Source organism: Oncorhynchus masou, chromosome 18, assembly GCF_036934945.1.
Source record: "Oncorhynchus masou masou isolate Uvic2021 chromosome 18, UVic_Omas_1.1, whole genome shotgun sequence".
NCBI classification, from domain to species: domain Eukaryota; kingdom Metazoa; phylum Chordata; class Actinopteri; order Salmoniformes; family Salmonidae; genus Oncorhynchus; species Oncorhynchus masou.
Genome location: NC_088229.1, coordinates 3,438,164 through 3,465,928, shown reverse-complemented (window position 1 = coordinate 3,465,928; position 27,765 = coordinate 3,438,164). Strand labels below are relative to the sequence as shown.

Sequence of the window (27,765 nt, the reverse complement as noted above, 5' to 3'; positions counted from 1 at the left end):
TAGTTTAGTTAGAGGTTAGGTTAGGTTAGTTAGAGGTTAGGTTAGTTAGAGGTTAGGTTAGTTAGAGGTTAGGTTAGTTAGAGGTTAGGTTAGGTTAGTTAGAGGTTAGGTTAGGTTAGTTTGAGGTTAGGTTAGGTTAGTTAGAGGTTAGGTTAGGTTAGTTAGAGGTTAGGTTAGTGGTTAGGTTAGGTTAGTTAAAGGTTAGGTTAGGTTAGTTAGAGGTTAGGTTAGTTAGAGGTTAGGTTAGTTAGAGGTTAGGTTAGTGGTTAGGTTAGGTTAGGTTAGTTAAAGGTTAGGTTAGTTAGAGGTTAGGTTAGTTAGAGGTTAGGTTAGTTAGAGGTTAGGTTAGTTAGAGGTTAGGTTAGTTAGAGGTTAGGTTAGTGGTTAGGTTAGTTAAAGGTTAGGTTAGGTTAGTGGTTAGGTTAGGTTAGTTAGAAGTTAGGTTAGGTTAGTGGTTAGGTTAGGTTAGTTAGAGGTTAGGTTAGTTTTAGATTAGGTTAGTTAGAGGTTAGGTTAGTTAGAGGTTAGGTTATAGGTTAGGTTATAGGTTAGGTTAGTGGTTAGGTTAGTGGTTAGGTTAGAGGTTAGGTTAGAGGTTAGGTTAGTGGTTAGGTTAGGTTAGTTAGAGGTTAGGTTAGGTTAGTGGTTAGGTTAGGTTAGTTAGAAGTTAGGTTAGGTTAGTGGTTAGGTTAGTTAGAGGTTAGGTTATAGGTTAGGTTATAGGTTAGGTTAGTGGTTAGGTTAGAGGTTAGGTTAGAGGTTAGGTTAGTGGTTAGGTTAGGTTAGTTAGAGGTTAGGTTAGGTTAGTGGTTAGGTTAGGTTAGTTAGAAGTTAGGTTAGGTTAGTGGTTAGGTTAGGTTAGGTTAGTTAGAGGTTAGGTTAGTTTTAGGTGAGGTTAGTTAGAGGTTAGGTTAGGTTAGTTAGAGGTTAGGTTAGTTAGGTTAGGTTACTTAGAGGTTAGGTTAGGTTAGTTAGAGGTTAGGTTAGGTTAGTTAGAGGTTAGGTTAGTTTAGTTAGAGGTTAGGTTAGTTAGAGGTTAGGTTAGTTAGAGGTTAGGTTAGGTTAGTTAGAGGTTAGGTTAGTTAGAGGTTAGGTTAGTTTAGTTAGAGGTTAGGTTAGTTTAGTTAGAGGAGAGGTTAGTTTAGTTAGAGGTTAGGTTAGTTAGAGGTTAGGTTAGTTAGAGGTTAGGTTAGTTAGAGGTTAGGTTAGTTAGATGTTAGGTTAGTTAGAGGTTAGGTTAGTTAGAGGTTAGGTTAGTTAGAGGTTAGGTTAGGTTAGTTAGAGGTTAGGTTAGTTTAGTTAGAGGTTAGGTTAGTTTAGTTAGAGGTTAGGTTAGTTAGAGGTTAGGTTAGGTTAGTTAGAGGTTAGGTTAGTTAGAAGTTAGGTTAGTTAGAGGTTAGGTTAGGTTAGTTAGAGGTTAGGTTAGTTAGAGGTTAGGTTAGTTAGAGGTGAGGTTAGTTTAGTTAGAGGTGAGGTTAGTTTAGTTAGAGGTTAGGTTAGTTAGAGGTTAGGTTAGTTAGAGCTGGTTAGGTTAGTTAGATGTTAGGTTAGGTTAGTTAGATGTTAGGTTAGGTTAGTTAGATGTTAGGTTAGGTTAGTTAGAGGTTAGGTTAGTTAGAGGTTAGGTTAGTTAGAGGTTAGGTTAGTTAGAGGTTAGGTTAGTTAGAGGTTAGGTTAGGTTAGTTAGAGGTTAGGTTAGTTTAGTTAGAGGTTAGGTTAGTTTAGTTAGAGGTTAGGTTAGGTTAGTTAGAGGTTAGGTTAGGTTAGTTAGAGGTTAGATTAGGTTAGTTAGAGGTTAGGTTAGTTAGAGGTTTTCAAATCAAGTCAAATCAAATTTTATTTGTCACATACACATGGTTAGCAGATGTTAATGCGAGTGTAGCGAAATGCTTCTGCTTCTAGTTCCGACAATGCAGTAATAACCAACAAGTAATCTAACTAACAATTCCTAAACTACTGTCTTATACACAGTGTAAGGGGATAAAGAATATGTACATAAGGATATATGAATGAGTGATGGTACAGAGCAGCATAGGCAAGATACAGTAGATGGTATCGAGTACAGTATATACATATGAGATGAGTATGTAAACAAAGTGGCATAGTTAAAGTGGTTGTGATACATGTATTACATAAGGATGCAGTCGATGATATAGAGTACAGTATATACGTATGCATATGAGATGAATAATGTAGGGTAAGTAACATTATATAAGGTAGCATTGTTTAAAGTGGCTAGTGATATATTTACATCATTTCCCATCAATTCCCATTATTAAAGTGGCTGTTGAGTTGAGTCAGTGTCAGTGTGTTGGCAGCAGCCACTCAATGTTAGTGGTGGCTGTTTAACAGTCTGATGGCCTTGAGATAGAAGCTGTTTTTCAGTCTCTCGGTCCCAGCATTGATGCACCTGTACTGACCTCGCCTTCTGGATGATAGCGGGGTGAACAGGCAGTGGCTCGGGTGGTTGATGTCCTTGATGATCTTTATGGCCTTCCTGTAACATCGGGTGGTGTAGGTGTCCTGGAGGGCAGGTAGTTTGCCCCCGGTGATGCGTTGTGCAGACCTCACTACCCTCTGGAGAGCCTTACGGTTGAGGGCGGAGCAGTTGCCGTACCAGGCGGTGATACAGCCCGCCAGGATGCTCTCGATTGTGCATCTGTAGAAGTTTGTAAGTGCTTTTGGTGACAAGCCGAATTTCTTCAGCCTCCTGAGGTTGAAGAGGCGCTGCTGCGCCTTCTTCACGATGCTGTCTGTGTGAGTGGACCAATTCAGTTTGTCTGTGATGTGTATGCCGAGGAACTTAAAACTTGCTACTCTCTCCACTACTGTTCCATCAATGTGGATAGGGGGGTGTTCCCTCTGCTCTTTCCTGAAGTCCACAATCATCTCCTTAGGTTTGTTGACGTTGAGTGTGAGGTTATTTTCCTGACACCACACTCCGAGGGCCCTTACCTCCTCCCTGTAGGCCGTCTCGTCGTTGTTGGTAATCAAGCCTACCACTGTTGTGTCGTCCGCAAACTTGATGATTGAGTTGGAGGCGTGCGTGGCCACGCAGTCGTGGGTGAACAGGGAGTACAGGAGAGGGCTCAGAACGCACCCTTGTGGGGCCCCAGTGTTGAGGATCAGCGGGGAGGAGATGTTGTTACCGTTAGGAAGTCCAGTACCCAGTTGCACAGGGCGGGGTCGAGACCCAGGGTCTCGAGCTTGATGACGAGCTTGGAGGGTACTATGGTGTTGAATGCCGAGCTGTAGTCGATGAACAGCATTCTCACATAGGTATTCCTCTTGTCCAGATGGGTTAGGGCAGTGTGCAGTGTGGTTGAGATTGCATCGTCTGTGGACCTATTTGAGCGGTAAGCAAATTGGAGTGGGTCTAGGGTGTCAGGTAGGGTGGAGGTGATATGGTCCTTGACTAGTCTCTCAAAGCACTTCATGATGACGGAAGTGAGTGCTACAGGGCGGTAGTCGTTTAGCTCAGTTACCTTACCTTTCTTGGGAACAGGAACAATGGTGGCCCTCTTGAAGCATGTGGGAACAGCAGACTGGTATAGGGATTGATTGAATATGTCCGTAAACACACCAGCCAGCTGGTCTGCGCATGCTCTGAGGGCGCGGCTGGGGATGCCGTCTGGGCCTGCAGCCTTGCGAGGGTTAACACGTTTAAATGTTTTACTCACCTCGGCTGCAGTGAAGGAGAGACCGCATTTTTCCGTTGCAGGCAGTGTCAGTGGCACTGTATTGTCCTCAAAGCGGGTAAAAAAGTTATTTAGTCTGCCTGGGAGCAAGACATCCTGGTCCGTGACTGGGCTGGATTTCTTCCTGTAGTCCGTGATTGACTGTAGACCCTGCCACATGCCTCTTGTGTCTGAGCCGTTGAATTGGGATTCTACTTTGTTTCTGTACTACATTTACATTTAAGTCATTTAGCAGACGCTCTTATCCAGAGCGACTTACAAATTGGTGAATTCACCTTCTGACATCCAGTGGAACAGCCACTTTACAATAGTGCATCTAAATCATTTAAGGGGGGGTGAGAAGGATTACTTTATCCTATCCTAGGTATTCCTTGAAGAGGTGGGGTTTCAGGTGTCTCCGGAAGGTGGTGATTGACTCCGCTGTCCTGGCGTCGTGAGGGAGTTTGTTCCACCATTGGGGGGCCAGAGCAGCGAACAGTTTTGACTGGGCTGAGCGGGAACTGTACTTCCTCAGTGGTAGGGAGGCGAGCAGGCCAGAGGTGGATGAACGCAGTGCCCTTGTTTGGGTGTAGGGCCTGATCAGAGCCTGGAGGTACTGCGGTGGCGTTCCCCTCACAGCTCCGTAGGCAAGCACCATGGTCTTGTAGCGGATGCGAGCTTCAACTGGAAGCCAGTGGAGAGAGCGGAGGAGCGGGGTGACGTGAGAGAACTTGGGAAGGTTGAACACCAGACGGGCTGCGGCGTTCTGGATGAGTTGTAGGGGTTTAATGGCACAGGCAGGGAGCTTAGCTTTTTTGATAGCCTTACGGAGGGAATAGCTGCATTGTTTGTATTCAGTTATGTTACCAGACACCTTGCCCTGATTGAAAGCAGTGGTTCGCACTTTCAGTTTCACGCGAATGCTGCCATCAATCCAAGGTTTCTGGTTAGGGAATGTTTTAATCGTTGCTATGGGAACGACATCTTCAACGCACGTTCTAATGAACTCGCACACCGAATCAGCGTATTCGTCAATGTTGTTATTTGACGCAATACGAAACATGTCCCAGTCCACGTGATGGAAGCAACCTTGGAGTGTGGAGTCAGCTTGGTCGGACCAGCGTTGGACAGACCTCAGCGTGGGAGCTACTTTTTTTAGCTTTTGTCTGTAGGCAGGTATCAGCAAAATGGAGTCGTGGTCAGCTTTTCCGAAAGGGGGGCGGGGCAGGGCCTTATATGCGTCGCGGAACTTAGAGTAACAGTGATCCAAGGTTTTTCCGCCCCTGGTTGCGCAATCGATATGCTGATTAAATTTAGGGAGTCTTGTTTTCAGATTAGCCTTGTTAAAATCCCCAACAGCAATGAATGCAGCCTCCGGATAAATGGTTTCCAGTTTGCAAAGAGTTAAATAAAGTTCGTTCAGAGCCATCGATGTGTCTGCTTGGGGGGGGGCTATATACGGCTGTGATTATAATCGAAGAGAATTCTCTTGGTAGATAATGCGGTCTACATTTGATTGTGAGGAATTCTAAATCAGTTGAACAGAAGGATTTGAGTTCCTCTATGTTTCTTTCATCGCACCATGCCTCGTTAGCCATAAGGCATACACCCGCACCCCTGTTTCTGTCGGCGCGATGCGTGGAGAAACCCGTTGGCTGCACCGCTTCGGATAGCGTCTCTCCAGTGAGCAATGATTCCGTGAAGCACAGAACATTACAGTCTCTGATGTCCCTCTGGAATGCTACCCTTGCTCGGATTTCATCAACCTTGTTGTCAAGAGACTGGACATTGGCAAGAAGAATGCTAGGAAGTGGGGCACGATGTGCCCGTCTCCGTAGTCTGATCAGAAGACCGCCACGTTTCCCTCTTTTTCGGAGTCGTTTTTTTTTGGGTCGCTGCATGCGATCCATTCCGTTGTCCTGTTTGTAAGGCAGAACACAGGATCCGCGTCGCGAAAAGCATATTCTTGGTCGTACTGATGGTGAGTTGACGCTGATCTTATATACAGTAGTTCTTCTCGACTGTATGTAATGAAACCTAAGATGACCTGGGGTACTAATGTAAGAAATAACACGTAAAAAAACAAAAACTGCATAGTTTCCTAGGAATGCGAAGCGAGGCGGCCATCTCTGTCGGCGCCGGAACTATGTATGACTCACCCTTTCTCACCCTGACTAAACCGGTCTAACACGCTATCTCAGTCTGGCTGTATGTCTGACCCAAGGTGCTAGGGAGACCAGTTATCAGGGAGACCATGGAGAAGGCCAGCATCCCGGAGTCGCCTCTTCACTGTTGACATTGAGACTGGTGTTTTGTGGGTACTATTTAATGAAGCTGCCAGTTGAGGACTTGTGAGGCGTCTGTTTTTCAAACTAGACACTAATGTACTTCTCCTCTTGCTCAGTTGTGCACCTCCTCTTTCTATTCTGGTTAGAGACAGTTTAAGCTGTTTTGTGAAGGGGAGTAGTACACCGCGTGGTTTGAGATCTTCAGTTTCTTGGCAATTTATAACATGGAATAGCCGTCATTTCTCAGAACAAGAATAGACTGACGAGTTTCAGGAAAAGTTTGTTTTTTGTTTCTGGACATTTTGAGCCTGTAATCGAACCCGCTGATGCTCCAGATACTCAACTAGTCTAAAGAATGCCAGTTTTACTGCTTCTTTAATCAGAACAACAGTTTTCAGCTGTGCTAACATATTTGCAAAAGGGTTTTCTAATGATCAATTAGCCTTTTAAAATGATCAACGTGGATTAGCTAACACAACGTGCCATTGGAACACAGGAGTGATGGTTTCTGATAATGGGCCTCTGTACACCTATGTAGATATTCCATTAGTAATCAGCCATTTCCAGCTACAATAGTCATTTACAACATTAACAATGTCTACACTGTATTTCTGATCAATTTGATGTGATTTTAATGGACAAATAAATTGCTTTTCTTTCAAAAACAAGGTCATTTCTTAGTGACCCCAAACTTTTGAACAGTAGTGTATATGTGTGTGTGTATATATATATATATATATATATATATCCTCTACTGACCCCTGCGCTGTTTGTCTTTCAGATGGAAGATGTGATCGATGGCATCATCAGTTTTGAATCCGGTCTCAACGATGAGTTCTTTCAGTTGATCGACCCTGGACTACAGCTAGCCAACACGGTAGGTAGCTTTCTGTAAGTTGATGGACTCTGGACTACAGTTAGCCAACACGGTAGATAGCTCTCTGTAAGTTGATGGACTCTGGACTACAGTTAGCCAACACGGTAGATAGCTCTCTGTAAATTGATGGACTCTGGATTACAGTTAGCCAACACGGTAGATAGCTCTCTGTAAATTGATGGACTCTGGACTACAGTTAGCCAACACGGTAGATAGCTCTCTGTAAATTGATGGACTCTGGACTACAGTTAGCCAACACGGTAGATAGCTCTCTGTAAATTGATGGACTCTGGACTACAGTTAGCCAACACGGTAGATAGCTCTCTGTAAATTGATGGACTCTGGATTACAGTTAGCCAACACGGTAGATAGCTCTCTGTAAGTTGATGGACTCTGGACTACAGTTAGCCAACACGGTAGATAGCTCTCTGTAAGTTGATGGACTCTGGATTACAGTTAGCCAACACGGTAGATAGTTCTCTGTAAATTGATGGACTCTGGACTACAGTTAGCCAACACGGTAGATAGCTCTCTGTAAGTTGATGGACTCTGGACTACAGCTAGCCAACACGGTAGGTAGCCTTCTGTAAGTTGATGGACTCTGGACTATAGTTAGCCAACACGGTAGATAGCTCTCTGTAAGTTGATAGACTCTGGATTACAGTTAGCCAACACGGTAGATAGCTCTCTGTAAGTTGATGGACTCTGGACTACAGTTAGCCAACACGGTAGATAGCTCTCTGTAAGTTGATGGACTCTGGATTACAGTTAGCCAACACGGTAGATAGCTCTCTGTAAATTGATGGACTCTGGATTACAGTTAGCCAACACGGTATATAGCTTTTTGTAAGTTGATGGACTCTGGACTACAGCTAGCCAACACGGTAGGTATCCTTCTGTAAGTTGATGGACTCTGGACTACAGCTAGCCAACACGGTAGGTAGCTTTCTGTAAGTTGATCGACTCTGGACTACAGCTAGCCAACACGGTAGGTAGTCTTCTGTAAATTGATGGACTCTGGACTACAGCTAGCCAACACGGTAGATAGCTCTCTGTAAGTTGATGGACTCTGGACTACAGTTAGCCAACACGGTAGATAGCTCTCTGTAAGTTGATGGACTCTGGACTACAGTTAGCCAACACGGTAGATAGCTTTCTGTAAATTGATGGACTCTGGATTACAGTTAGCCAACACGGTAGATAGCTCTCTGTAAGTTGATGGACTCTGGATTACAGTTAGCCAACACGGTATATAGCTTTTTGTAAGTTGATGGACTCTGGACTACAGTTAGCCAACACGGTAGGTAGCTTTCTGTAAATTGATGGACTCTGGATTACAGCTAGCCAACATGGTAGGTAGCCTTCTGTAAATTGATGGACTCTGGACTACAGCTAGCCAACACGGTAGGTAGCCTTCTGTAAGTTGATGGACTCTGGACTACAGCTAGCCAACACGGTAGGTAGCTCTCTGTAAGTTGATGGACTCTGGACTACAGCTAGCCAACACGGTAGGTATCCTTCTGTAAGTTGATGGACTCTGGACTACAGCTAGCCAACACGGTAGGTATCCTTCTGTAAGTTGATGGACTCTGGACTACAGCTAGCCAACACGGTAGGTAGCAAAATATCATACCAACAACATATGACTATGCATTCACTCCTGGAGATGAATGAATCATCTGTTGGCCCACTTCTTCAAGTGAAACACACATAGTAAGCAGCAAGCAGTTAATAATGGAATCCTCTTCTCTCTTCACTGAAAGTTGACCCTCGCTCTTATTGGCTTATCAACACATTGATAGCTGCATCTCTGTTTGTCCGTCATTGATTTGTTTTTGGGGAGGGTGGGGGGGGGGTCAGTTGAATGTCTATTCCGAGACAGTGGAATCCAGTCTGGCTGTGAGAGTAAACACACTTGTGACAGATGGCTAACAGTAGCCAGAACAGGGCTAGAGCAGGCCAGGGTTACAGCAGGGTAGGGTGGGGTCAGCATGGTGCAGGAGGATAGGGAGGGGGGCTGCCTGGGTGTAGAATGCTGATAACTTAACTGTGAAGAATGTGGAGAGAGTTGGCCAACTAAGAAGACTAAAGGTTAGCTAACGGTGGACTGGAGAGAAAGAGAGGAGAGGTGTTTTTTTTTCTCCTGAACATGTTTCCCCATTTCTCAACCGCCTGTTCTGAGAGAAAGGGGAAGCGGCTGAGTGTGAGAGCAGTTTGGTTCGGCAGGAGAAAGATGAGGATACTGGTTGTTCTGCAGGAGCAGCAGCAGCATGATGATAACAAAATAAACAAGATGATTGAGGTAAACTAAAGTATTGTTGTTCTGTGGAATTTGTAGTTAGTTGAGATAAATAAATAATTTTTTTTTAGTTTGTTTGGATTTGTTTAGGTTTTACATTCTCACTGAATTGATTTTGACATTGTAGCTGTCTACAGGGTCTATCTTAACTTGAAGCTGAGATATAGACATGCTAACAACGTGCTTATTACTGTATTCTGTTAATGAAGCTGAGATATAGACATGCTAACAACTTGGTTATTACTGTATTCTGTTAATGAAACGGAGATATAGACATGCTAACAACTTGGATATTACTGTATTCTGTTAATGAAACTGAGATATAGACATGCTAACAACTTGGTTATTACTGTATTCTGTTAATGAAACTGAGATATAGACATGCTAACAACTTGGTTATTACTGTATTCTGTTAATGAAACTGAGATATAGACATGCTAACAACTTGGATATTACTGTATTCTGTTAATGAAGCTGAGATATAGACATGCTAACAACATGGTTATTACTGTATTCTGTTAATGAAACTGAGATATAGACATGCTAACAACTTGGTTATTACTGTATTCTGTTAATGAAACTGAGATATAGACATGCTAACAACTTGGTTATTACTGTATTCTGTTAATGAAACTGAGATATAGTCATGCTAACAACTTGGATATTACTGTATTCTGTTAATGAAGCTGAGATATAGACATGCTAACAACTTGGATATTACTGTATTCTGTTAATGAAGCTGAGATATAGACATGCTAACAACGTGCTTATTACTGTATTCTGTTAATGAAGCTGAGATATAGACATGCTAACAACGTGGTTATTACTGTATTCTGTTGATCCTGTTGTGAATAGTAAATAGTGTTGGTCATATTGACAGGCACGGAGCCTGTTAAACTGTTAACACACTCTGCACGGAGCCTGTTAAACTGTTAACACACTCTGCACGGAGCCTGTTAAACTGTTAACACACTCTGCACGGAGCCTGTTAAACTGTTAACACACTCTGCACGGAGCCTGTTAAACTGTTAACACACTCTGCACGGAGCCTGTTAAACTGTTAACACACTCTGCACGGTGCCTGTTAAACTGTTAACACACTCTGCACGGTGCCTGTTAAACTGTTAACACACTCTGCACGGAGCCTGTTAAACTGTTAACACACTCTGCACGGAGCCTGTTAAACTGTTAACACACTCTGCACGGTGCCTGTTAAACTGTTAACACACTCTGCACGGAGCCTGTTAAACTGTTAACACACTCTGCACGGTGCCTGTTAAACTGTTAACACACTCTGCACGGAGCCTGTTAAACTGTTAACACACTCTGCACGGAGCCTGTTAAACTGTTAACACACTCTGCACGGAGCCTGTTAAACTGTTAACACACTCTGCACGGAGCCTGTTAAACTGTTAACACACTCTGCACGGTGCCTGTTAAACTGTTAACACACTCTGCACGGAGCCTGTTCAACTGTTAACACACTCTGCACGGTGCCTGTTAAACTGTTAACACACTCTGCACGGAGCCTGTTAAGCTGTTAACACACTCTGCACGGAGCCTGTTAAACTGTTAACACACTCTGCACGGTGCCTGTTAAACTGTTAACACACTCTGCACGGAGCCTGTTAAGCTGTTAACACACTCTGCACGGAGCCTGTTAAACTGTTAACACACTGCACGGAGCCTGTTAAACTGTTAACACACTCTGCACGGAGCCTGTTAAACTGTTAACACACTCTGCACGGTGCCTGTTAAACTGTTAACACACTCTGCACGGAGCCTGTTAAACTGTTAACACACTCTGCACGGAGCCTGTTAAACTGTTAACACACTCTGCACGGAGCCTGTTAAACTGTTAACACACTCTGCACGGTGCCTGTTAAACTGTTAACACACTCTGCACGGAGCCTGTTAAACTGTTAACACACTCTGCACGGAGCCTGTTAAACTGTTAACACACTCTGCACGGAGCCTGTTAAACTGTTAACACACTCTGCACGGTGCCTGTTAAACTGTTAACACACTCTGCACGGTGCCTGTTAAACTGTTAACACACTCTGCACGGAGCCTGTTAAACTGTTAACACACTCTGCACGGTGCCTGTTAAACTGTTAACACACTCTGCACGGAGCCTGTTAAACTGTTAACACACTCTGCACGGAGCCTGTTAAACTGTTAACACACTCTGCACGGAGCCTGTTAAACTGTTAACACACTCTGCACGGTGCCTGTTAAACTGTTAACACACTCTGCACGGAGCCTGTTCAACTGTTAACACACTCTGCACGGAGCCTGTTCAACTGTTAACACACTCTGCCTGTTAAAGGGACACTTCTCCATTGTTCAGCTTCATATTCATCATGTCCAGCACCAGCCCTTACATTATGATGTTCACACGCGTGACTGTAAGTCGCTCAGGATAAAGGCGTCTGCTGAATGACACAGTATTTATTAAACACAGTATTTATTAAACACAGTATTTATTAAACACATTATTTATTAAACACAGTATTTATTAAACACAGTATTTATTAAACACAGTATTTATTAAACACAGTATTTATTAAACACAGTATTTATTAAACACAGTATTTATTAAACACAGTATTTATTAAACACAGTATTTATTAAGCACAGTATTTATTAAACACAGTATTTATTAAACACAGTATTTATTAAGCACAGTATTTATTAAACACAGTATTTATTAAGCACAGTATTTATTAAGCACAGTATTTATTAAACACAGTATTTATTAAAATGCCTGTCTTCTATGTTTTCTACATTGATTTATTTGAATGTTTTTTTCTATGGTATGTTAATACTCTGTAAGCATGGCCACAGTGGGGACAATGGGCAAAGAGGAAGGAGTTTTAAAGGAACATAGGTATATTTAAAGATTTGTGTCATGTCCATCCATGGGTTTTTTTTCTATGACTCCCATTGAGAGTTGAGTTTGTAGTTTTTCCTTCTGTCTTTTCAGATTTACTGTTATTTTGTTTGTATATTTAGTGATTTATACCGGTCAGTGGTTGCTTTCTGGTTGTGCTGTTTTGGATGGATATAATGTAGAGTATCTATTTGATTAGAGGTTGAAGCCTGTCCACTGGGCAGAGAGAGAGGTGAGAGATCATGACCGTGTTATACCTTGGCTAGGGTTGCAAAAAAAAGTCCAGTAACATTCCCCCCCAAAATTCTGTTTTTTATTTTTTTCCCAGAAATCCTGGTTGGATGGTTCCAGATTTCCTCTTTATTCCCTCCTGATTCCAGGAATATTTTTTCCAACCAGGATTTCTGCAGAACCAGGGGAATTTGAGGAAAGATACCAGAATTTTGCAACCCGAACCTCGTCTGATATGTAGACATTAAGACGGAGTCTGGAATTCACATGATCAACGTTCCGGGGAAGTTATCAGTTATGTTAGTTAGGAGTTAGGAGTTTATGTTTTAATATGTTGAGGCTTCGAGACTTCTGACATCAAAGCACATTCTGTTGTTACTGCTGAAGCCTTCTGATTGGATGAGGGAGGAAGTAGACCGAGTTGTACATTTGGGAAGTTGTTGATGACCTCCAAAAGCTGTTGTATCCTTGTTGTTTACACCTTATGAGTGTTGTTGTTGTTGTTTACACCTTATGAGTGTTGTTGTTGTTGTTTACACCTTATGAGTGTTGTTGTTGTTTACACCTTATGAGTGGTTGTTGTTGTTTACACCTTATGAGTGGTTGTTGTTGTTGTTGTTTACACCTTATGAGTGTTGTTGTTGTTTACACCTTATGAGTGTTGTTGTTTTTGTTGTTTACACCTTAAGAGTGTTGTTGTTGTTGTTTACACCTTATGAGTGTTGTTGTTTTTGTTGTTTACACCTTAAGAGTGTTGTTGTTGTTGTTTACACCTTAAGAGTGTTGTTGTTGTTGTTTACACCTTATGAGTGGTTGTCGTTGTTGTTTACACCTTAGGAGTGTTGTTGTTGTTTACACCTTATGAGTGTTGTTGTTGTTTACACCTTAGGAGTGTTGTTGTTGTTGTTTTCACCTTATGAGTGTTGTTGTTGTTTACACCTTATGAGTGTTGTTGTTGTTTACACCTTAAGAGTGTTGTTGTTGTTGTTGTTTACACCTTATGAGTGGTTGTTGTCGTTTACACCTTATGAGTGGTTGTTGTTGTTGTTGTTTACACCTTATGAGTGGTGGTTGTTGTTGTTTACACCTTATGAGTGGTTGTTGTTGTTTACACCTTATGAGTGGTTGTTGTTGTTTACACCTTATGAGTGTTGTTGTTGTTGTTTACACCTTATGAGTGTTGTTGTTGTTTACACCTTATGAGTGTTGTTGTTGTTGTTGTTTTCGCCTTAGGCGTGTTGTTGTTTACACCTTATGAGTGTTGTTGTTGTTTACACCTTATGAGTGTTGTTGTTGTTTACACCTTATGAGTGTTGTTGTTGTTGTTGTTTTCACCTTAGGAGTGTTGTTGTTTACACCTTAGGAGTGTTGTTGTTGTTTACACCTTATGAGTGTTGTTGTTGTTTACACCTTATGAGTGTTGTTGTTGTTGTTGTTTTCACCTTAGGAGTGTTGTTGTTTACACCTTATGAGTGTTGTTGTTGTTTACACCTTATGAGTGTTGTTGTTGTTTACACCTTATGAGTATTGTTGTTGTTTACACCTTATGAGTGTTGTTGTTGTTGTATGCAGCTGCCGGTGTCAGTGAACATGCTGGATGTGTTCAGCAGTGGAGGGATGGCTGCTCCTAACATCACCGTGTCCAACTCCTGTCCTGCTGACCTGCACACCGTCAAGACTGAGTTAACCAGCACCGGTAAATAATTGCTCTCTCAGTCACCTTTGTCCTTCAGTGCCCCCTCTCGCTCATATCTCTATCTGTCTCTATCTGTCTCTTGTCTGCCTGGTCTCTAAATCACACTCAATCCTTAGCTGTTTCTGAACTGTCTCTCTATCTCTCTATTTCTCCCCGTCTCTCAACTTTCTGCCTGTCGCTCTCTTACGCTGTCTCTCTCTCTCTTACTCTGTCTCTCTCTCTCTCTTACTCTGTCTCTCTTACTCTCTTTCTGTCTCTGTCGCTCTCTTACTCTGTCTCTCAACTTTCTGCCTGTCGCTCTCTTACGCTGTCTCTCTCTCTCTTACTCTCTCTTTCTGTCTCTGTCGCTCTCTTACTCTGTCTCTCGCTCTCTTACTCTGTCTCTCTCTCTCTCTTACTCTGTCTCTCTTACTCTCTTTCTGTCTCTGTCGCCCTCTTACTCTGTCTCTCTCTCTCTTACTCTGTCTCTCTTACTCTCTTTCTGTCTCTGTCGCTCTCTTACTCGGTCTCTCGCTCTGTTTCTGTCTTTCTGTATCTCTCTCCCTCCCCCATCTTGCTCTCTCGCTCTCATTCTCTCTCTCTCTATTTTTCTCTCTTTTTAAAGTTCTTACTCAGCATTGCTCACCCAGACTTCCCCTGTCCAGTCAGTCAGTCACAACTAGAACTATCAGTCCTCGTCTATATGTTTCTCATTATAAACCTCTGCCTCAGCCTTAGAGCCATAGTCATGTTTCTCATTATAAACCTCTGCCTCAGCCTTCCGCTCAGTTAATCCCTCTTCCTAGTTCATCTCTGGTAATATAGACTGAGTGTACGAAACAATAGGAACGAACACCTGCTCTTTCCATAACATCAAATCAAGCTTTATTTATACAGCACATTTGAGACATGGGATGCTTTCAGACCATGTGCTTAACAGGAAAAAAAAAAAATAAAAAAAAAATGAAGAAGAAAAAAACGAAATATTTACTACACAATAAACACAAGAGGATAAAAAAGGAAAAGCAAAGTTAAAAAGGTGTGTTTTAAGATCTCTTTTAAACATGTCCACAGTTTCAGCCCCCTCAGGTTCTCTGGCAGGGGGCATAATAACTAAAGGCTGGGGGCATAGTAACTAAAGGCTGGGGACATAATAACTAAAGGCTGGGGACATAGTAACTAGAGGCTGGGGACATAGTAACTAAAGGCTGGGGGCATAGTAACTAGAGACTGGGGGCATAGTAACTAGAGGCTGGGGACATAATAACTAAAGGCTGGGGGCATAGTAACTAAAGGCTGGGGGCATAGTAACTAAAGGCTGGGGGCATAGTAACTAAAGGCTGGGGGCATAGTAACTAGAGGCTGGGGGCATAGTAACTAGAGGCTGGGGGCATAGTAACTAAAGGCTGGGGGCATAGTAACTAGAGGCTGTGGCATAGTAACTAAAGGCTGGGGGGCATAGTAACTAAAGGCTGGGGGCATAGTAACTAGAGGCTGGGGGCATAGTAACTAAAGGCTGGGGGCATAGTAACTAGAGGCTGGGGGCATAGTAACTAGAGGCTGGGGGCATAGTAACTAAAGGCTGGGGGCATAGTAACTAGAGGCTGGGGGCATAGTAACTAGAGGCTGGGGGCATAGTAACTAAAGGCTGGGGGCATAGTAACTAAAGGCTGGGGGCATAGTAACTAAAGGCTGGGGGCATAGTAACTAGAGGCTGGGGGCATAGTAACTAAAGGCTGGGGGCATAGTAACTAAAGGCTGGGGGCATAGTAACTAAAGGCTGGGGGCATAGTAACTAAAGGCTGGGGGCATAGTAACTAAAGGCTGGGGGCATAGTAACTAGAGACTGGGGGCATAGTAACTAGAGACTGGGGGCATAGTAACAAAGGCTGGGGGCATAGTAACTAAATGCTGGGGGCATAGTAACTAAAGGCTGGGGGCATAGTAACTAAAGGCTGGGGGCATAGTAACTAAAGTCTGGGGGCATAGTAACAAAGGCTGGGGGCATAGTAACTAAAGGCTGGGGGCATAGTAACTAAAGGCTGGGGGCAGAGTAACTAAAGGCTGGGGGCATAGTAACTAAAGGCTGGGGGCATAGTAACTAAAGGCTGGGGGCATAGTAACAAAGGCTGGGGGCATAGTAACTAAAGGCTGGGGGCATAGTAACTAAAGGCTGGGGGCATAGTAACTAGAGACTGGGGGCATAGTAACTAAAGGCTGGGGGCATAGTAACTAAAGGCTGGGGGCATAGTAACTAAAGGCTGGGGGCATAGTAACTAAAGGCTGGGGGCATAGTAACTAAAGGCTGGGGGCATAGTAACTAAAGGCTGGGGGCATAGTAACTAAAGGCTGGGGGCATAGTAACTAAAGGCTGGGGGCATAGTAACTAGAGACTGGGGGCATAGTAACTAAAGGCTGGGGGCATAGCAACTAGAGGCTGGGGGCATAGTAACTAGAGGCTGGGGGCATAGTAACTAAAGACTGGGAGAATGGTAACTAAAGGCTGGGGGCATAGTAACTAGAGGCTGGGGGCATAGTAACTAAAGGCTGTCTCTCCATGCCTCTTGGTCCTGGGCTTTGGGATAGTTAAAAGGCTGTCTCTCCATGCCTCTTGGTCCTAGGCTTTGGGATAGTTAAAAGGCTGTCTCTCCGTGCCTCTTGGTCCTAGGCTTTGGGATAGTTAAAAGGCCAGAGGACCTGAGGAACTTAAAGCATGTCTGACATGTGTTGGGGTGAACAATCGATTTAAAAACCAATAGAAGAATCTTTCAAATGAATGCTAAAACTCACGGGCAGGCAGTGCAGAGAACTTAACACCAGTGTGATGTGTGCTCTCTGTCAGGTCTTGGGTCAGTACGCGTGCTGCAGCATTCTGTATGCTATTCAGTTGACCAATGGCTTTCTTGGGTAGACCAGACAGGAGAGCATTACAGTAGTCAAGCCTGCTTGTAATAAAAGCATGGATGAGTCTCTCTGTATCAGCCTGAGAGAGAAACCTTGGCATTGTTCCTCAGGTGGGAAAAAGCTCATCCTAATATACTGATTTGAAATTGAGTTCAGAATCTAAAAAAACACGTATGTTTTTTTGACCTGGTGTTTAATCTTTATTGCCTGTGAATTAAAATATGCGGCCAGATTCTCTCTCTCTGCCTTTCCTTCGGTGTTGTCTTCATTTAGCTGGAGGAAGTGGTGAGCCCATCCAAGTATTTTAAATCTATTTTAAGTCTAATAATTTATCCATGGAGCTAAAAAAATCCTCTGGTGACACAGAAATGTGTCATGCCTGCTCCCACTCCCCGTCTCTGGCGCCCTAGGGTGGTCTGGCATCATTACGCACACCTGTCACCATCCTTACGCGTATCAGCGCTTCATGGGGACTCACTTGGACTCGTATTACCTTATTGATTGCTTATCTGTCAGTTCCTCAGTTTCTTCCCCGCTGTTACGAATCCCTTTTGGCCCGACAGTCTAGGGGAGATGGTAACGAGACCCGTAAACATAACTCATGTAATTTATAATAGTGACAAAGTACAAATGAGAACGAAATAACCACGACAACTGAAATCTACCATCAAACTCAGGGTTTATTAGTAAACACACGGTAATGGGGGGGGGGGGGCAGGAAAAGGAGCTGAGCTGAGGTGTGTCTTCTGATTGATTGGTGACTGATTGGGGAGTGATGATTTTCATCTGTGAGGGGAGAAGGAGAGAAAATAACACCCACAGGATACCTGTATCCGTAACACCAGCATTTGCTTATCTGTCAGTTCCTCAGTTTCTTCATTAATGTTGTTATATTTCCCTTATCCAGACGCTGTCCTTGTTTCGGTTCATGTACGTTATTCATTAAATGTTTACTCCCTGTACTTGCTTCCTGTCTCCCACCATCTGTCCTCACATAAATGTATAGGTGTGTATCGCCTGCGTAGCTGTGGAAATCAAATGCTGTGCTTTCTGATAACGCTGCCAAAGGGCTGCATTTGGAAAGAATTCAGACCGGTTGACTTTTTCCACATTTTGTTCATTACAGCCTTGTTCTAAAATTGATTCAATTAAGGTTTTCCCTTGTCAATCAAACACAATACCACATAATGACAAAGTGAAAAAAAAGTGTTTTAGAAATGTTTGCAAATGTATTAAAAATAAAAACGAATACGGTATTTAGGTAAGTATTCAGAGCTTTTGCCATGAGACTAGAAATTGAGCTCAGGTGCATCCTGTTTCCATTGATAATCCTTGAGATGTTTCTACAACTTGATTGGAGTTCACCTGTGGTAAATTCAATTGATTGGACATGATTTGGAAAGGCATAAAACCTGTCTATATAAGGTCCCACAGTTGACAGTGCATGTCAGAGCAAAAACCAAGCCATGAGGTCCAAGCAATTGTCCGAGACAGGATTGTGCCGAGGCACAGATCTGGGGAAGGGTGCCAAAACATTTCCGCAGCATTGAAGCTCTCCAAGAATACAGTGGCCTCATCATTCTCTAATGGAAGAAGTTTGGAACCACCAAGACTCTTCCTAGAAACCTGGTACCATCCCTATGGTGAAGCATGGAGGTGGCAGCATTATGCTGTGTGGATGTTTTTCAGCGGCAGGGACTGTACAGAGAAATCCTTGATGAAAACATGCTCTCACGACCTCAGACTACACTCTAACCACTAGGCTACCTGCCACCTCTACACTCTAACCACTAGGCTACCTGCCACCTCTACACTCTAACCACTAGGCTACCTGCCGCCTCTACACTCCCTACCGTGCGCCGCTCCATTAGGACTCCCAATCACGGCCGGTTGTGATACAGCCTGGATTTGAACCAGGGTGTCTGATGCCTCTAGCACTGAGATGCAGTGCCTTAGACCGCTGCGCCACTCGGGAGCCAAATCGATTCGTTTCCTCACTCATCCAAGGGGCTCTTCATTTGGACGTGGCCTTTTTTCAACTTGACTGGCACTGACATAGACTGACCAGGTGTATCCGGGTATAGGGGGGGGGTGTTCCTAATGTTTTGTCCACTCAGTATCTATATAATATCACCAGTACTACACCATCTGTTACATGTCTATATGACTTGCATGTTTTTGTTATTTTAAACATTCTAAACATGCATAAAGTAACGAATTCATGAATTTGTATTTTTACAAAAAAAATGTTTTTCTCTTTGTATTTTATGCTTCAAGATGTCTTCATCATTAACTTCCAATGTTAAATGTATCTTCTAGTGGTGGAGGCTAAAGCTATGATGAAGGAGCGACAGAAAAAGGACAATCATAACCAGAGTGAGTATAGACTAATACTTTACTGCCGTGGGTACCTGTATGTTAAATGTATTTCACTATGTCTGACATTTTTAACAGCACCTTGGTGATGATGTTGACATGTCACGGTTCTTCTCCTAGTTGAGAGACGGAGGAGGTTCAACATCAACGATCGCATCAAGGAACTGGGAGCTCTCATTCCCAAATCTAGTGACCCGTGAGTTCCTATGGACAGAAATGAACCCTAACCTTTAGTTACCCTAACCCAAATCTAATGACCCGTGAGTTCCTATGGACAGAAATGAACCCTAACCTTTAGTTACCCTAACCCAAATCTAGTGACCCGTGAGTTCCTATGGACCGAAATGAACCCTAACCTTTAGTTACCCTAACCCAAATCTAGTGACCCGTGAGTTCCTATGGACCGAAATGAACCCTAACCTTTAGTTACCCTAACCCAAATCTAGTGACCCGTGAGTTCCTATGGACCGACATGAACCCTAACCTTTAGTTACCCTAACCCAAATCTAGTGACCCGTGAGTTCCTATGGACAGAAATGAACCCTAACCTTTAGTTACCCTAACCCAAATCTAGTGACCCGTGAGTTCCTATGGACCGACATGAACCCTAACCTTTAGTTACCCTAACCCAAATCTAGTGACCCGTGAGTTCCTATGGACCGACATGAACCCTAACCTTTAGTTACCCTAACCCAAATCTAGTGACCCGTGAGTTCCTATGGACAGAAATGAACCCTAACCTTTAGTTACCCTAACCCAAATCTAGGGACCCGTCACCTTAAGGGAGGAATAAAAGTTTATGGCCCGTAATCACTAGTGTCCTGTCTCGCAGTAAAGAACGATGTTTGTACAGATGGGTAGGAGGAGACTCAGCCTCTAAGGTACGGCTAAATATCAGTGTTTGTGTGAAATTATTTTTTGTCAAATGCAGCTGTATTGATCTTCTGAGAAGAATTAAACTTGGTTAAGCTTTCATAATGTCCGTTGAGTGATTAACTTCTTTTTAAACTAGGCAAGTTAGTTAATAAGAACATATTCTTATTTACAGTGATGGCCTAGGAACAGTGGGTTCAATGCCTTGTTCAGGGGAACAGTGGGTTAACTGCCTTGTTCAGGGGAACAGTGGGTTAACTGCCTTGTTCAGGGGCAGAATGACAGATTTTTTGACCTTGTCAGCTCGGGGATTCGATCTCCATAGAACCCGATGGACAGAAATGACCCCTGACCCTTACTTACCCAAACCTAGTGACCTGTGAGTTCCTATGGACAGAAATTACTTATAGCAGATAACACATTTGCCGTTCTCAAGTGCATGATTATTCAATCATGACAGACTGTAGATTGAACAACCTATATAGATTACCTATAGGTGCTTAAACCGTTAACTGCAACGTCACTGTGCCATTCTCCTCAATGCCCCCCCCCCCCCCGCTACTGTTCGTATTTCATCACCTCGCTGTTCCTTTCTCCTCACTGACCCCCCCTGCTACAACATAGTATCTAATCATGCCGCTGTTCCTTTCTCCTCACTGACCCCCCCTGCTACAACATAGTATCTAATCATGCCGCTGTTCCTTTCTCCTCACTGACCCCCCCTGCTACAACATAGTATCAAATCATGCCGCTGTTCCTTTCTCCCCACTGACCCCCCCCCCCGCTACAACATAGTATCTAATCATGCCGCTGTTCCTTTCTCCTCACTGACCCCCCCCACTACAACATAGTATCTAATCATGCCGCTGTTCCTTTCTCCTCACTGACCCCCCCTGCTACAACATAGTATCTAATCATGCCGCTGTTCCTTTCTCCTCACTGACCCCCCCTGCTACAACATAGTATCTAATCATGTCGCTGTTCCTTTCTCCTCACTGACCCCCCCTGCTACAACATAGTATCTAATCATGCCGCTGTTCCTTTCTCCTCACTGACCCCCCCTGCTACAACATAGTATCTAATCATGCCGCTGTTCCTTTCTCCTCACTGACCCCCCTGCTACAACATAGTATCTAATCATGCCGCTGTTCCTTTCTCCTCACTGACCCCCCTGCTACAACATAGTATCTAATCATGCCGCTGTTCCTTTCTCCTCACTGACCCCCCTGCTACAACATAGTATCTAATCATGCCGCTGTTCCTTTCTCCTCACTGACCCCCCCTGCTACAACATAGTATCTAATCATGCCGCTGTTCCTTTCTCCTCACTGACCCCCACCTTCTACAACATAGTATCTAATCATGCCGCTGTTCCTTTCTCCTCACTGACCCCCACCTGCTACAACATAGTATCTAATCATGCCGCTGTTCCTTTCTCCTCACTGACCCCCCCCCCCGCTACAACATAGTATCTAATCATGCCGCTGTTCCTTTCTCCTCACTGACCCCCCCTGCTACAACATAGTATCTAATCATGCCGCTGTTCCTTTCTCCTCACTGACCACCCCTGCTACAACATAGTATCTAATCATGCCGCTGTTCCTTTCTCCTCACTGACCCCACCTGCTACAACATAGTATCTAATCATGCCGCTGTTCCTTTCTCCTCACTGACCCCCCCGCTACAACATAGTATCTAATCATGCCGCTGTTCCTTTCTCCTCACTGACCCCCCTGCTACAACATAATATCTAATCATGCCGCTGTTCCTTTCTCCTCACTGACCCCCCTGCTACGGAGACAGGGAGACGCGTTGGAACAAGGGCACCATCCTGAAGGCGTCTGTGGACTACATTAGGAGGCTGCAGAAGGAGCAGCAGAGAGCCAAGGAGGTGGAGACCAGACAGAGGAAACTGGAGCACAGCAACCGCAGCCTACTGCTACGTATACAGGTTAGGGCAATAAAGTCAAACAGGCAATCAGTATGCTACAAGAAAGGCTGGTAGTCAATCAGTATGCTACAAGAAAGGCTGGTAGTCAATCAGTATGCTACAAGAAAGGCTGGTAGTCAATCAGTATGCTACAAGAAAGGCTGGTAGTCAATCAGTATGCTACAAGAAAGGCTGGTAGTCAATCAGTATGCTACAATAAAGGCTGGTAGTCAATCAGTATGCTACAAGAAAGGCTGGTAGTCAATCAGTATGCTACAAGAAAGGCTGGTAGTCAATCAGTATGCTACAAGAAAGGCTGGTAGTCAATCAGTATGCTACAAGAAAGGCTGGTAGTCAATCAGTATGCTACAAGAAAGGCTGGTAGTCAATCAGTATGCTACAAGAAAGGCTGGTAGTCAATCAGTATGCTACAAGAAAGGCTGGTAGTCAATCAGTATGCTACAATAAAGGCTGGTAGTCAATCAGTATGCTACAAGAAAGGCTGGTAGTCAATCAGTATGCTACAAGAAAGGCTGGTAGTCAATCAGTATGCTACAAGAAAGGCTGGTAGTCAATCAGTATGCTACAAGAAAGGCTGGTAGTCAATCAGTATGCTACAATAAAGGCTGGTAGTCAATCAGTATGCTACAAGAAAGGCTGGTAGTCAATCAGTATGCTACAAGGAAGGCTGGTTGTTACTTACGTGTGATGTTGGAATGATCTTGTTTCTTTGGAAGTGCTAGAAATAAATTGTCTCAGGCGAAATCAATAATCTGTGGCGTCCCCCAGGGCAGTGTGCTAGGGCCTCTACTATTTCTACTGTACATTAATTAAGCATTAAGGCATGAGAATCTATGCATTATCATGAGTAATGCACAGCTAAGGGCTGTTCTTAGGCGTGAAGCAAATTGTTTTAAAAATGGTCTCATGAACTAAACTGAAGTGTCGACCGTTGTTGTATCTCTCTACAGGAGCTAGAGATGCAGGCCTGCCTCCACGGCCTCTCCACCCCCGCCTCCTCCTCCCAGGGCTCCTCCTCCTCACACCTCAGCCTATCACAATCCCTGGACCCCAGCACGGGCGACGCCCTCTCCAAGACCCTCCTCTCCCTGAGTGGTGGCCCAGGCCTTCAGGCCACCTCCCCCTCCCTTCTGTCTCCACCCCCCTCGGCCTCACCGGTTGGCCTGATGAACATGGCTTCTCCTCTGGGCTTCTCTGAGCTGGACGACCCTTCTGCCGCAGCCTTCCACTCCTCCCTGCTACCGGACATGGGTCTTGGGGACATCTTGATGGAGCATGGGGGGATAGGGATGTCCCCGGTGTGGGTCCGAGAGCCCCTGCTCTCCTCCATTTCCCCAGGAGTCTCCAAGACCTCCAGCCGCAGGAGCAGCTTCAGCATGGAGGAGGACTTGTGACTGAGTTAAAGGACCCTACCCCTTACACTGCTAGGCAAGAGCAGCTTCATGCATGGAGGAGGACTTGTGACTGAGTTAAAGGACCCTACCCCTTACACTGCTAGGCAGGAGCAGCTTCAGCATGGAGGAGGACTTGTGACTGAGTTAAAGGACCCTACCCCTTACACTGCTAGGCAGGAGCAGCTTCAGCATGGAGGAGGACTTGTGACTGAGTTAAAGGACCCCTTACACTGCTAGGCAGGAGCAGCTTCAGCATGGAGGAGGACTTGTGACTGAGTTAAAGGACCCTACCCCTTACACTGCTAGGCAGGAGCAGCTTCAGCATGGAGGAGGACTTGTGACTGAGTTAAAGGACCCCTTACACTGCTAGGCAGGAGCAGCTTCAGCATGGAGGAGGACTTGTGACTGAGTTAAAGGACCCCTTACACTGCTAGGCAGGAGCAGCTTCAGCATGGAGGAGGACTTGTGACTGAGTTAAAGGACCTCTTACACTGCTAGGCAGGAGCAGCTTCATGCATGGAGGAAAGCCTGTGACTGGGCTGAGTCCAAAACCAACCCCTAGACCAGCATTTCCCAAACTCGGTCCTCGGGATCCCAATGGGATGCACGTTTTGGTTTGTGCCCTAACACTACACTGATTCAAATGATCAAAGCGTTATGGTTAAATTAGTATTTCATTCCACTGTGTAGTGCCAGGGCAAAAACCAAAACGTGCTTTCCTTAGGATCCTGAGGACCGAGTTTGGGAGACCCTTCCCTAGACCCTGGCTCCTAACTTTTAGACCCTGGCTCCTAGACCCTGGCTCCTAGACCCTAGACCCTGGCTCCTAGACCCTAGCTCCTAGACCCTAGACCCTGGCTCCTAGACCCTGGCTCCTAGACCCTGACTCCTAGACCCTAGACCCTAGACCCTGGCTCCTAGACCCTGGCTCCTAGACCCTAGACCCTGGCTCCTAGACCCTAGACCCTGGCTCCTAGACCCTGGCTCCTAGACCCTGGCTCCTAGACCCTGGCTCCTAGACCCTGGCTCCTAGACCCTAGACCCTGGCTCCTAGACCCTGGCTCCTAGACCCTGGCTCCTAGACCCTAGCTCCTAGACCCTAGCTCCTAGACCCTAGACCCTGGCTCCTAGACCCTGGCTCCTAGACCCTAGCTTCTAGACCCTGGCTCCTAGACCCTGGCTCCTAGACCCTGGCTCCTAGACCCTACCCCTAGACCCTGGCTCCTAGACCCTAGCTTCTAGACCCTAGCTCCTAGACCCTGGCTCCTAGACCCTAGCTCCTAGACCCTGGCTCCTAGACCCCAGCTCCTAGACCCCGGCTCCTAGACCCTGGCTCCTAGACCCTAGCTCCTAGACCCTAGCTCCTAGACCCTAGCTCCTAGACCCTAGCTCCTAGACCCTAGCTCCTAGTAATTGTTTAAGACACAAGGTTAATTGTAGATCAGTCAGTCTGCAATGTAGTTCACCTGGAACACGACTTAAGGCCTATCAGAGGACTGGGGTGGAGCCTCCACATACTATGCATGGCCCCGTCCATCAATCACAGAGTCGTGGTCAAAGGTCTTAGTTTAGTCGAGGATTTGCAAAACTCCAGTCCCCAGGTTTTCCAGAAATCCTGTCAGTAAGGTTCCAGAATTCCTGTCAGGCTGGTTCCAGAATTCCTGTCAGGAAGGTTCCAGAATTCCTGTCAGAAAGGTTCCAGAAATCCTGGCAGGAAGTTTCCAGAAATCCTGTCAGGAAGGTTCCAGAATTCCTGTCAGAAAGGTTCCAGAAATCCTGTCAGGAAGGTTCCAGAATTCCTGTCAGAAAGGTTCCAGAATTCCTGTCAGGAAGGTTCCAGAAATCCTGTCAGGAAGGTTCCAGAAATCCTGGCAGGAAGATTCCAAAAATCCTTAAAAAAGGGGTCAAAATGAATTGCAGACTATGTGAGAGTAGATGAAACACGTTAAATATACATGAAGCTATTTTTATGTCTGTTATTTTCAGGAGTTGTCCATCCCTGGTCTTTATCATAGAAAAGGAAACAGGAGTTGGGGAATATTGTTTCAATGAAACAACAGATGGTGTGTTCAGAAAGCCACAATTATTCAATTAAAAAACATTATTTGTATGTATGTATGATGAGACCTCAGCATTTGTGAAACTCTGCAAAACAAAAAGGGATGGCATTATTCTGTGTTGAAACAGCAAGATTAACTGTCTGTGTATCCCAAATAGCAACCTATTCCCTACATGGTGCACCTCTGGATACTACTGGAGTGCAGTATAGAGGAAATACGGTGCCATTTGGGATACATGATAGTGCAGCACTTTTCATTGGTAGACATGTGCAGTCGTATGCTTCTAAAGAGTCCCACAGGAAAACCAGTCTGAGCAGCCAGCCATATAGTAGACTAAACAGTTACTGTGTTTGTAGACCCAATGTTCTGTTGTCTTCAACAACAAGACAGTTAAGAGTAAACTAACCCTGAACTTCATCACTTCCTGTTCCTGGCCTGGCTGGGGTCAATTCAGTTCAATGAGTTGAAAAAAAGAAAAAACGAACAGAATGTAATGAGAATGTTTTTTATTTTTTTATTCATGAATTCCATTTTTTCATTCTCTTCTTAGATTTTACAGATTGAAAATGGAATTGACCCCTAACCCTACTGTCAGTCACTAAACTGCAGTAGTTTGGCTGTTATAAGCACTTATAAAGGTGTTATGAGTGCTTATACGCCCCATGTATCTACATTACCAGACAACAGTTTTAGAACACCTACTTTTTTTTCTTTTTCTTTTTTTACAATTTTCTACATTGTAGAATAATAGTGAAGACATCAAAACTATGAAATAACACATATGGAATCATGTAGTAACCCCCCCAACAAAACGTGTTAAACAAATCAAAATATATTTTTATATTTGAGATTCCTCAAAGTAGCCTCTGGTTTGCCTTGATGACAGCTGTCCAAACCTATTGGACTGGTACTGTATACGGTGTAAACACATGGGACGCGACAATAATGGAATAAGAACCAGGTCTGTTGTGTTGTGATTTTTTTTTTAAAGGCTGACATTCTATATAGCCTGGTTCCAGGTCTGTTTGTTTGTGCTGTGTAAAGTAGCAAAACGGCACAAAGCAATCTGGGACCAGGCTAGATGTTTTAAATTTGATGTAAGGTATTTGGTATTGGTATTTATTAGCCGTTGCGAAAGCAGCAACTAGTTTTCCTGGGATTTTTATTTCCAGGGATGAGGTGATAGGATCATTTAAACTGCTAAAAGGATGCACCTTACAATAACAAAAGGTTTCTTTCAGCTGCCATTCATATTATAACAGATGCTTAACACTGGTTTCAGGTTGCAATCCAGGCTAATGCTTGTATAATAGATAATAATATGCCACGTTTCTTTGTCACCTGTGTGTATATATATTTTACGTATGGGTGGTCCCAGACATGGGGCGGCAGGGTAGCCTAGTGGTTAGAGTGTAGGGGAGGCAGGTAGCCTAGTGGTTAGAGTGTAGGGGCGGCAGGGTAGCCTAGTGGTTAGAGTGTAGAGGTGGCAGGGTAGCCTAGTGGTTAGAGTGTAGGGGCGGCAGGGTAGCCTAGTGGTTAGAGTGTAGAGGCGGCAGGGTAGCCTAGTGGTTAGAGTGTAGAGGAGGCAGGGAGCCTAGTGGTTAGAGTGTAGAGGAGGCAGGTAGCCTAGTGGTTAGAGTGTAGAGGAGGCAGGTAGCCTAGTGGTTAGAGTGTAGAGGTGGCAGGGTAGCCTAGTGGTTAGAGTGTAGAGGTGGCAGGGTAGCCTAGTGGTTAGAGTGTAGAGGTGGCAGGGTAGCCTAGTGGTTAGAGTGTAGGGGCGGCAGGGTAGCCTACTGACTTTCCTAGTAAAATAAAGGTAAAATAAAAAAATAAAAAACATTGAACCTACAACCCTGGCATTACAAGAGCCATGCTCAACCAACCTGAGCTACAAATAACCACAGGTTTGAACACTGGCTGTATGTGGCCACACTGATGACTTCTACATAACATGATGAGTCTGCTTTGATTTTGTAGAGGAAACAAGTTGTTTTACAAGTTGTAGATTACAATTTTTATTCACCTGGAATCTTTCTCCTGTTGTAGCTGTACATACCGATATTTGATCTAATCTCTCTCCTGTTGTAGCTGTACATACCGATATTTGATCTAATCTCTCTCCTGTTGTAGCTGTACATACCGATATTTGATCTAATCTGTCTCCACTTGTATCTGTACATACCGATATTTGATGTAATCTGTCTCCACTTGTAGCTGTATCTACCGATTAGTGATGCACCGATATTACATTTTTTGGCCAATACCGA

At 44.3% G+C, this 27,765-nt stretch overlaps 1 protein-coding gene across 2 annotated transcripts in view; it reads left to right on the top strand.

The window, feature by feature from the left end:
* LOC135503848 (transcription factor E3-like) overlaps positions 1-27,765 on the top strand; it is a 49,904-nt gene extending 22,139 nt beyond the window's left edge. The window contains exons 5-10 of one of the 2 annotated variants that reach the window (XM_064922014.1): positions 6,747-6,842; positions 13,838-13,961; positions 19,164-19,220; positions 19,341-19,416; positions 21,897-22,044; positions 22,995-27,765. In XM_064922014.1, the coding sequence (XP_064778086.1) occupies positions 6,747-6,842; positions 13,838-13,961; positions 19,164-19,220; positions 19,341-19,416; positions 21,897-22,044; positions 22,995-23,438 (945 nt within the window). In that variant the 3' untranslated portion in view covers positions 23,439-27,765. Of the gene's footprint in view, positions 1-6,746; positions 6,843-13,837; positions 13,962-19,163; positions 19,221-19,340; positions 19,417-21,875; positions 22,045-22,994 lie in introns of both variants that reach the window. The other variant, XM_064922013.1, reaches the window with a different exon arrangement.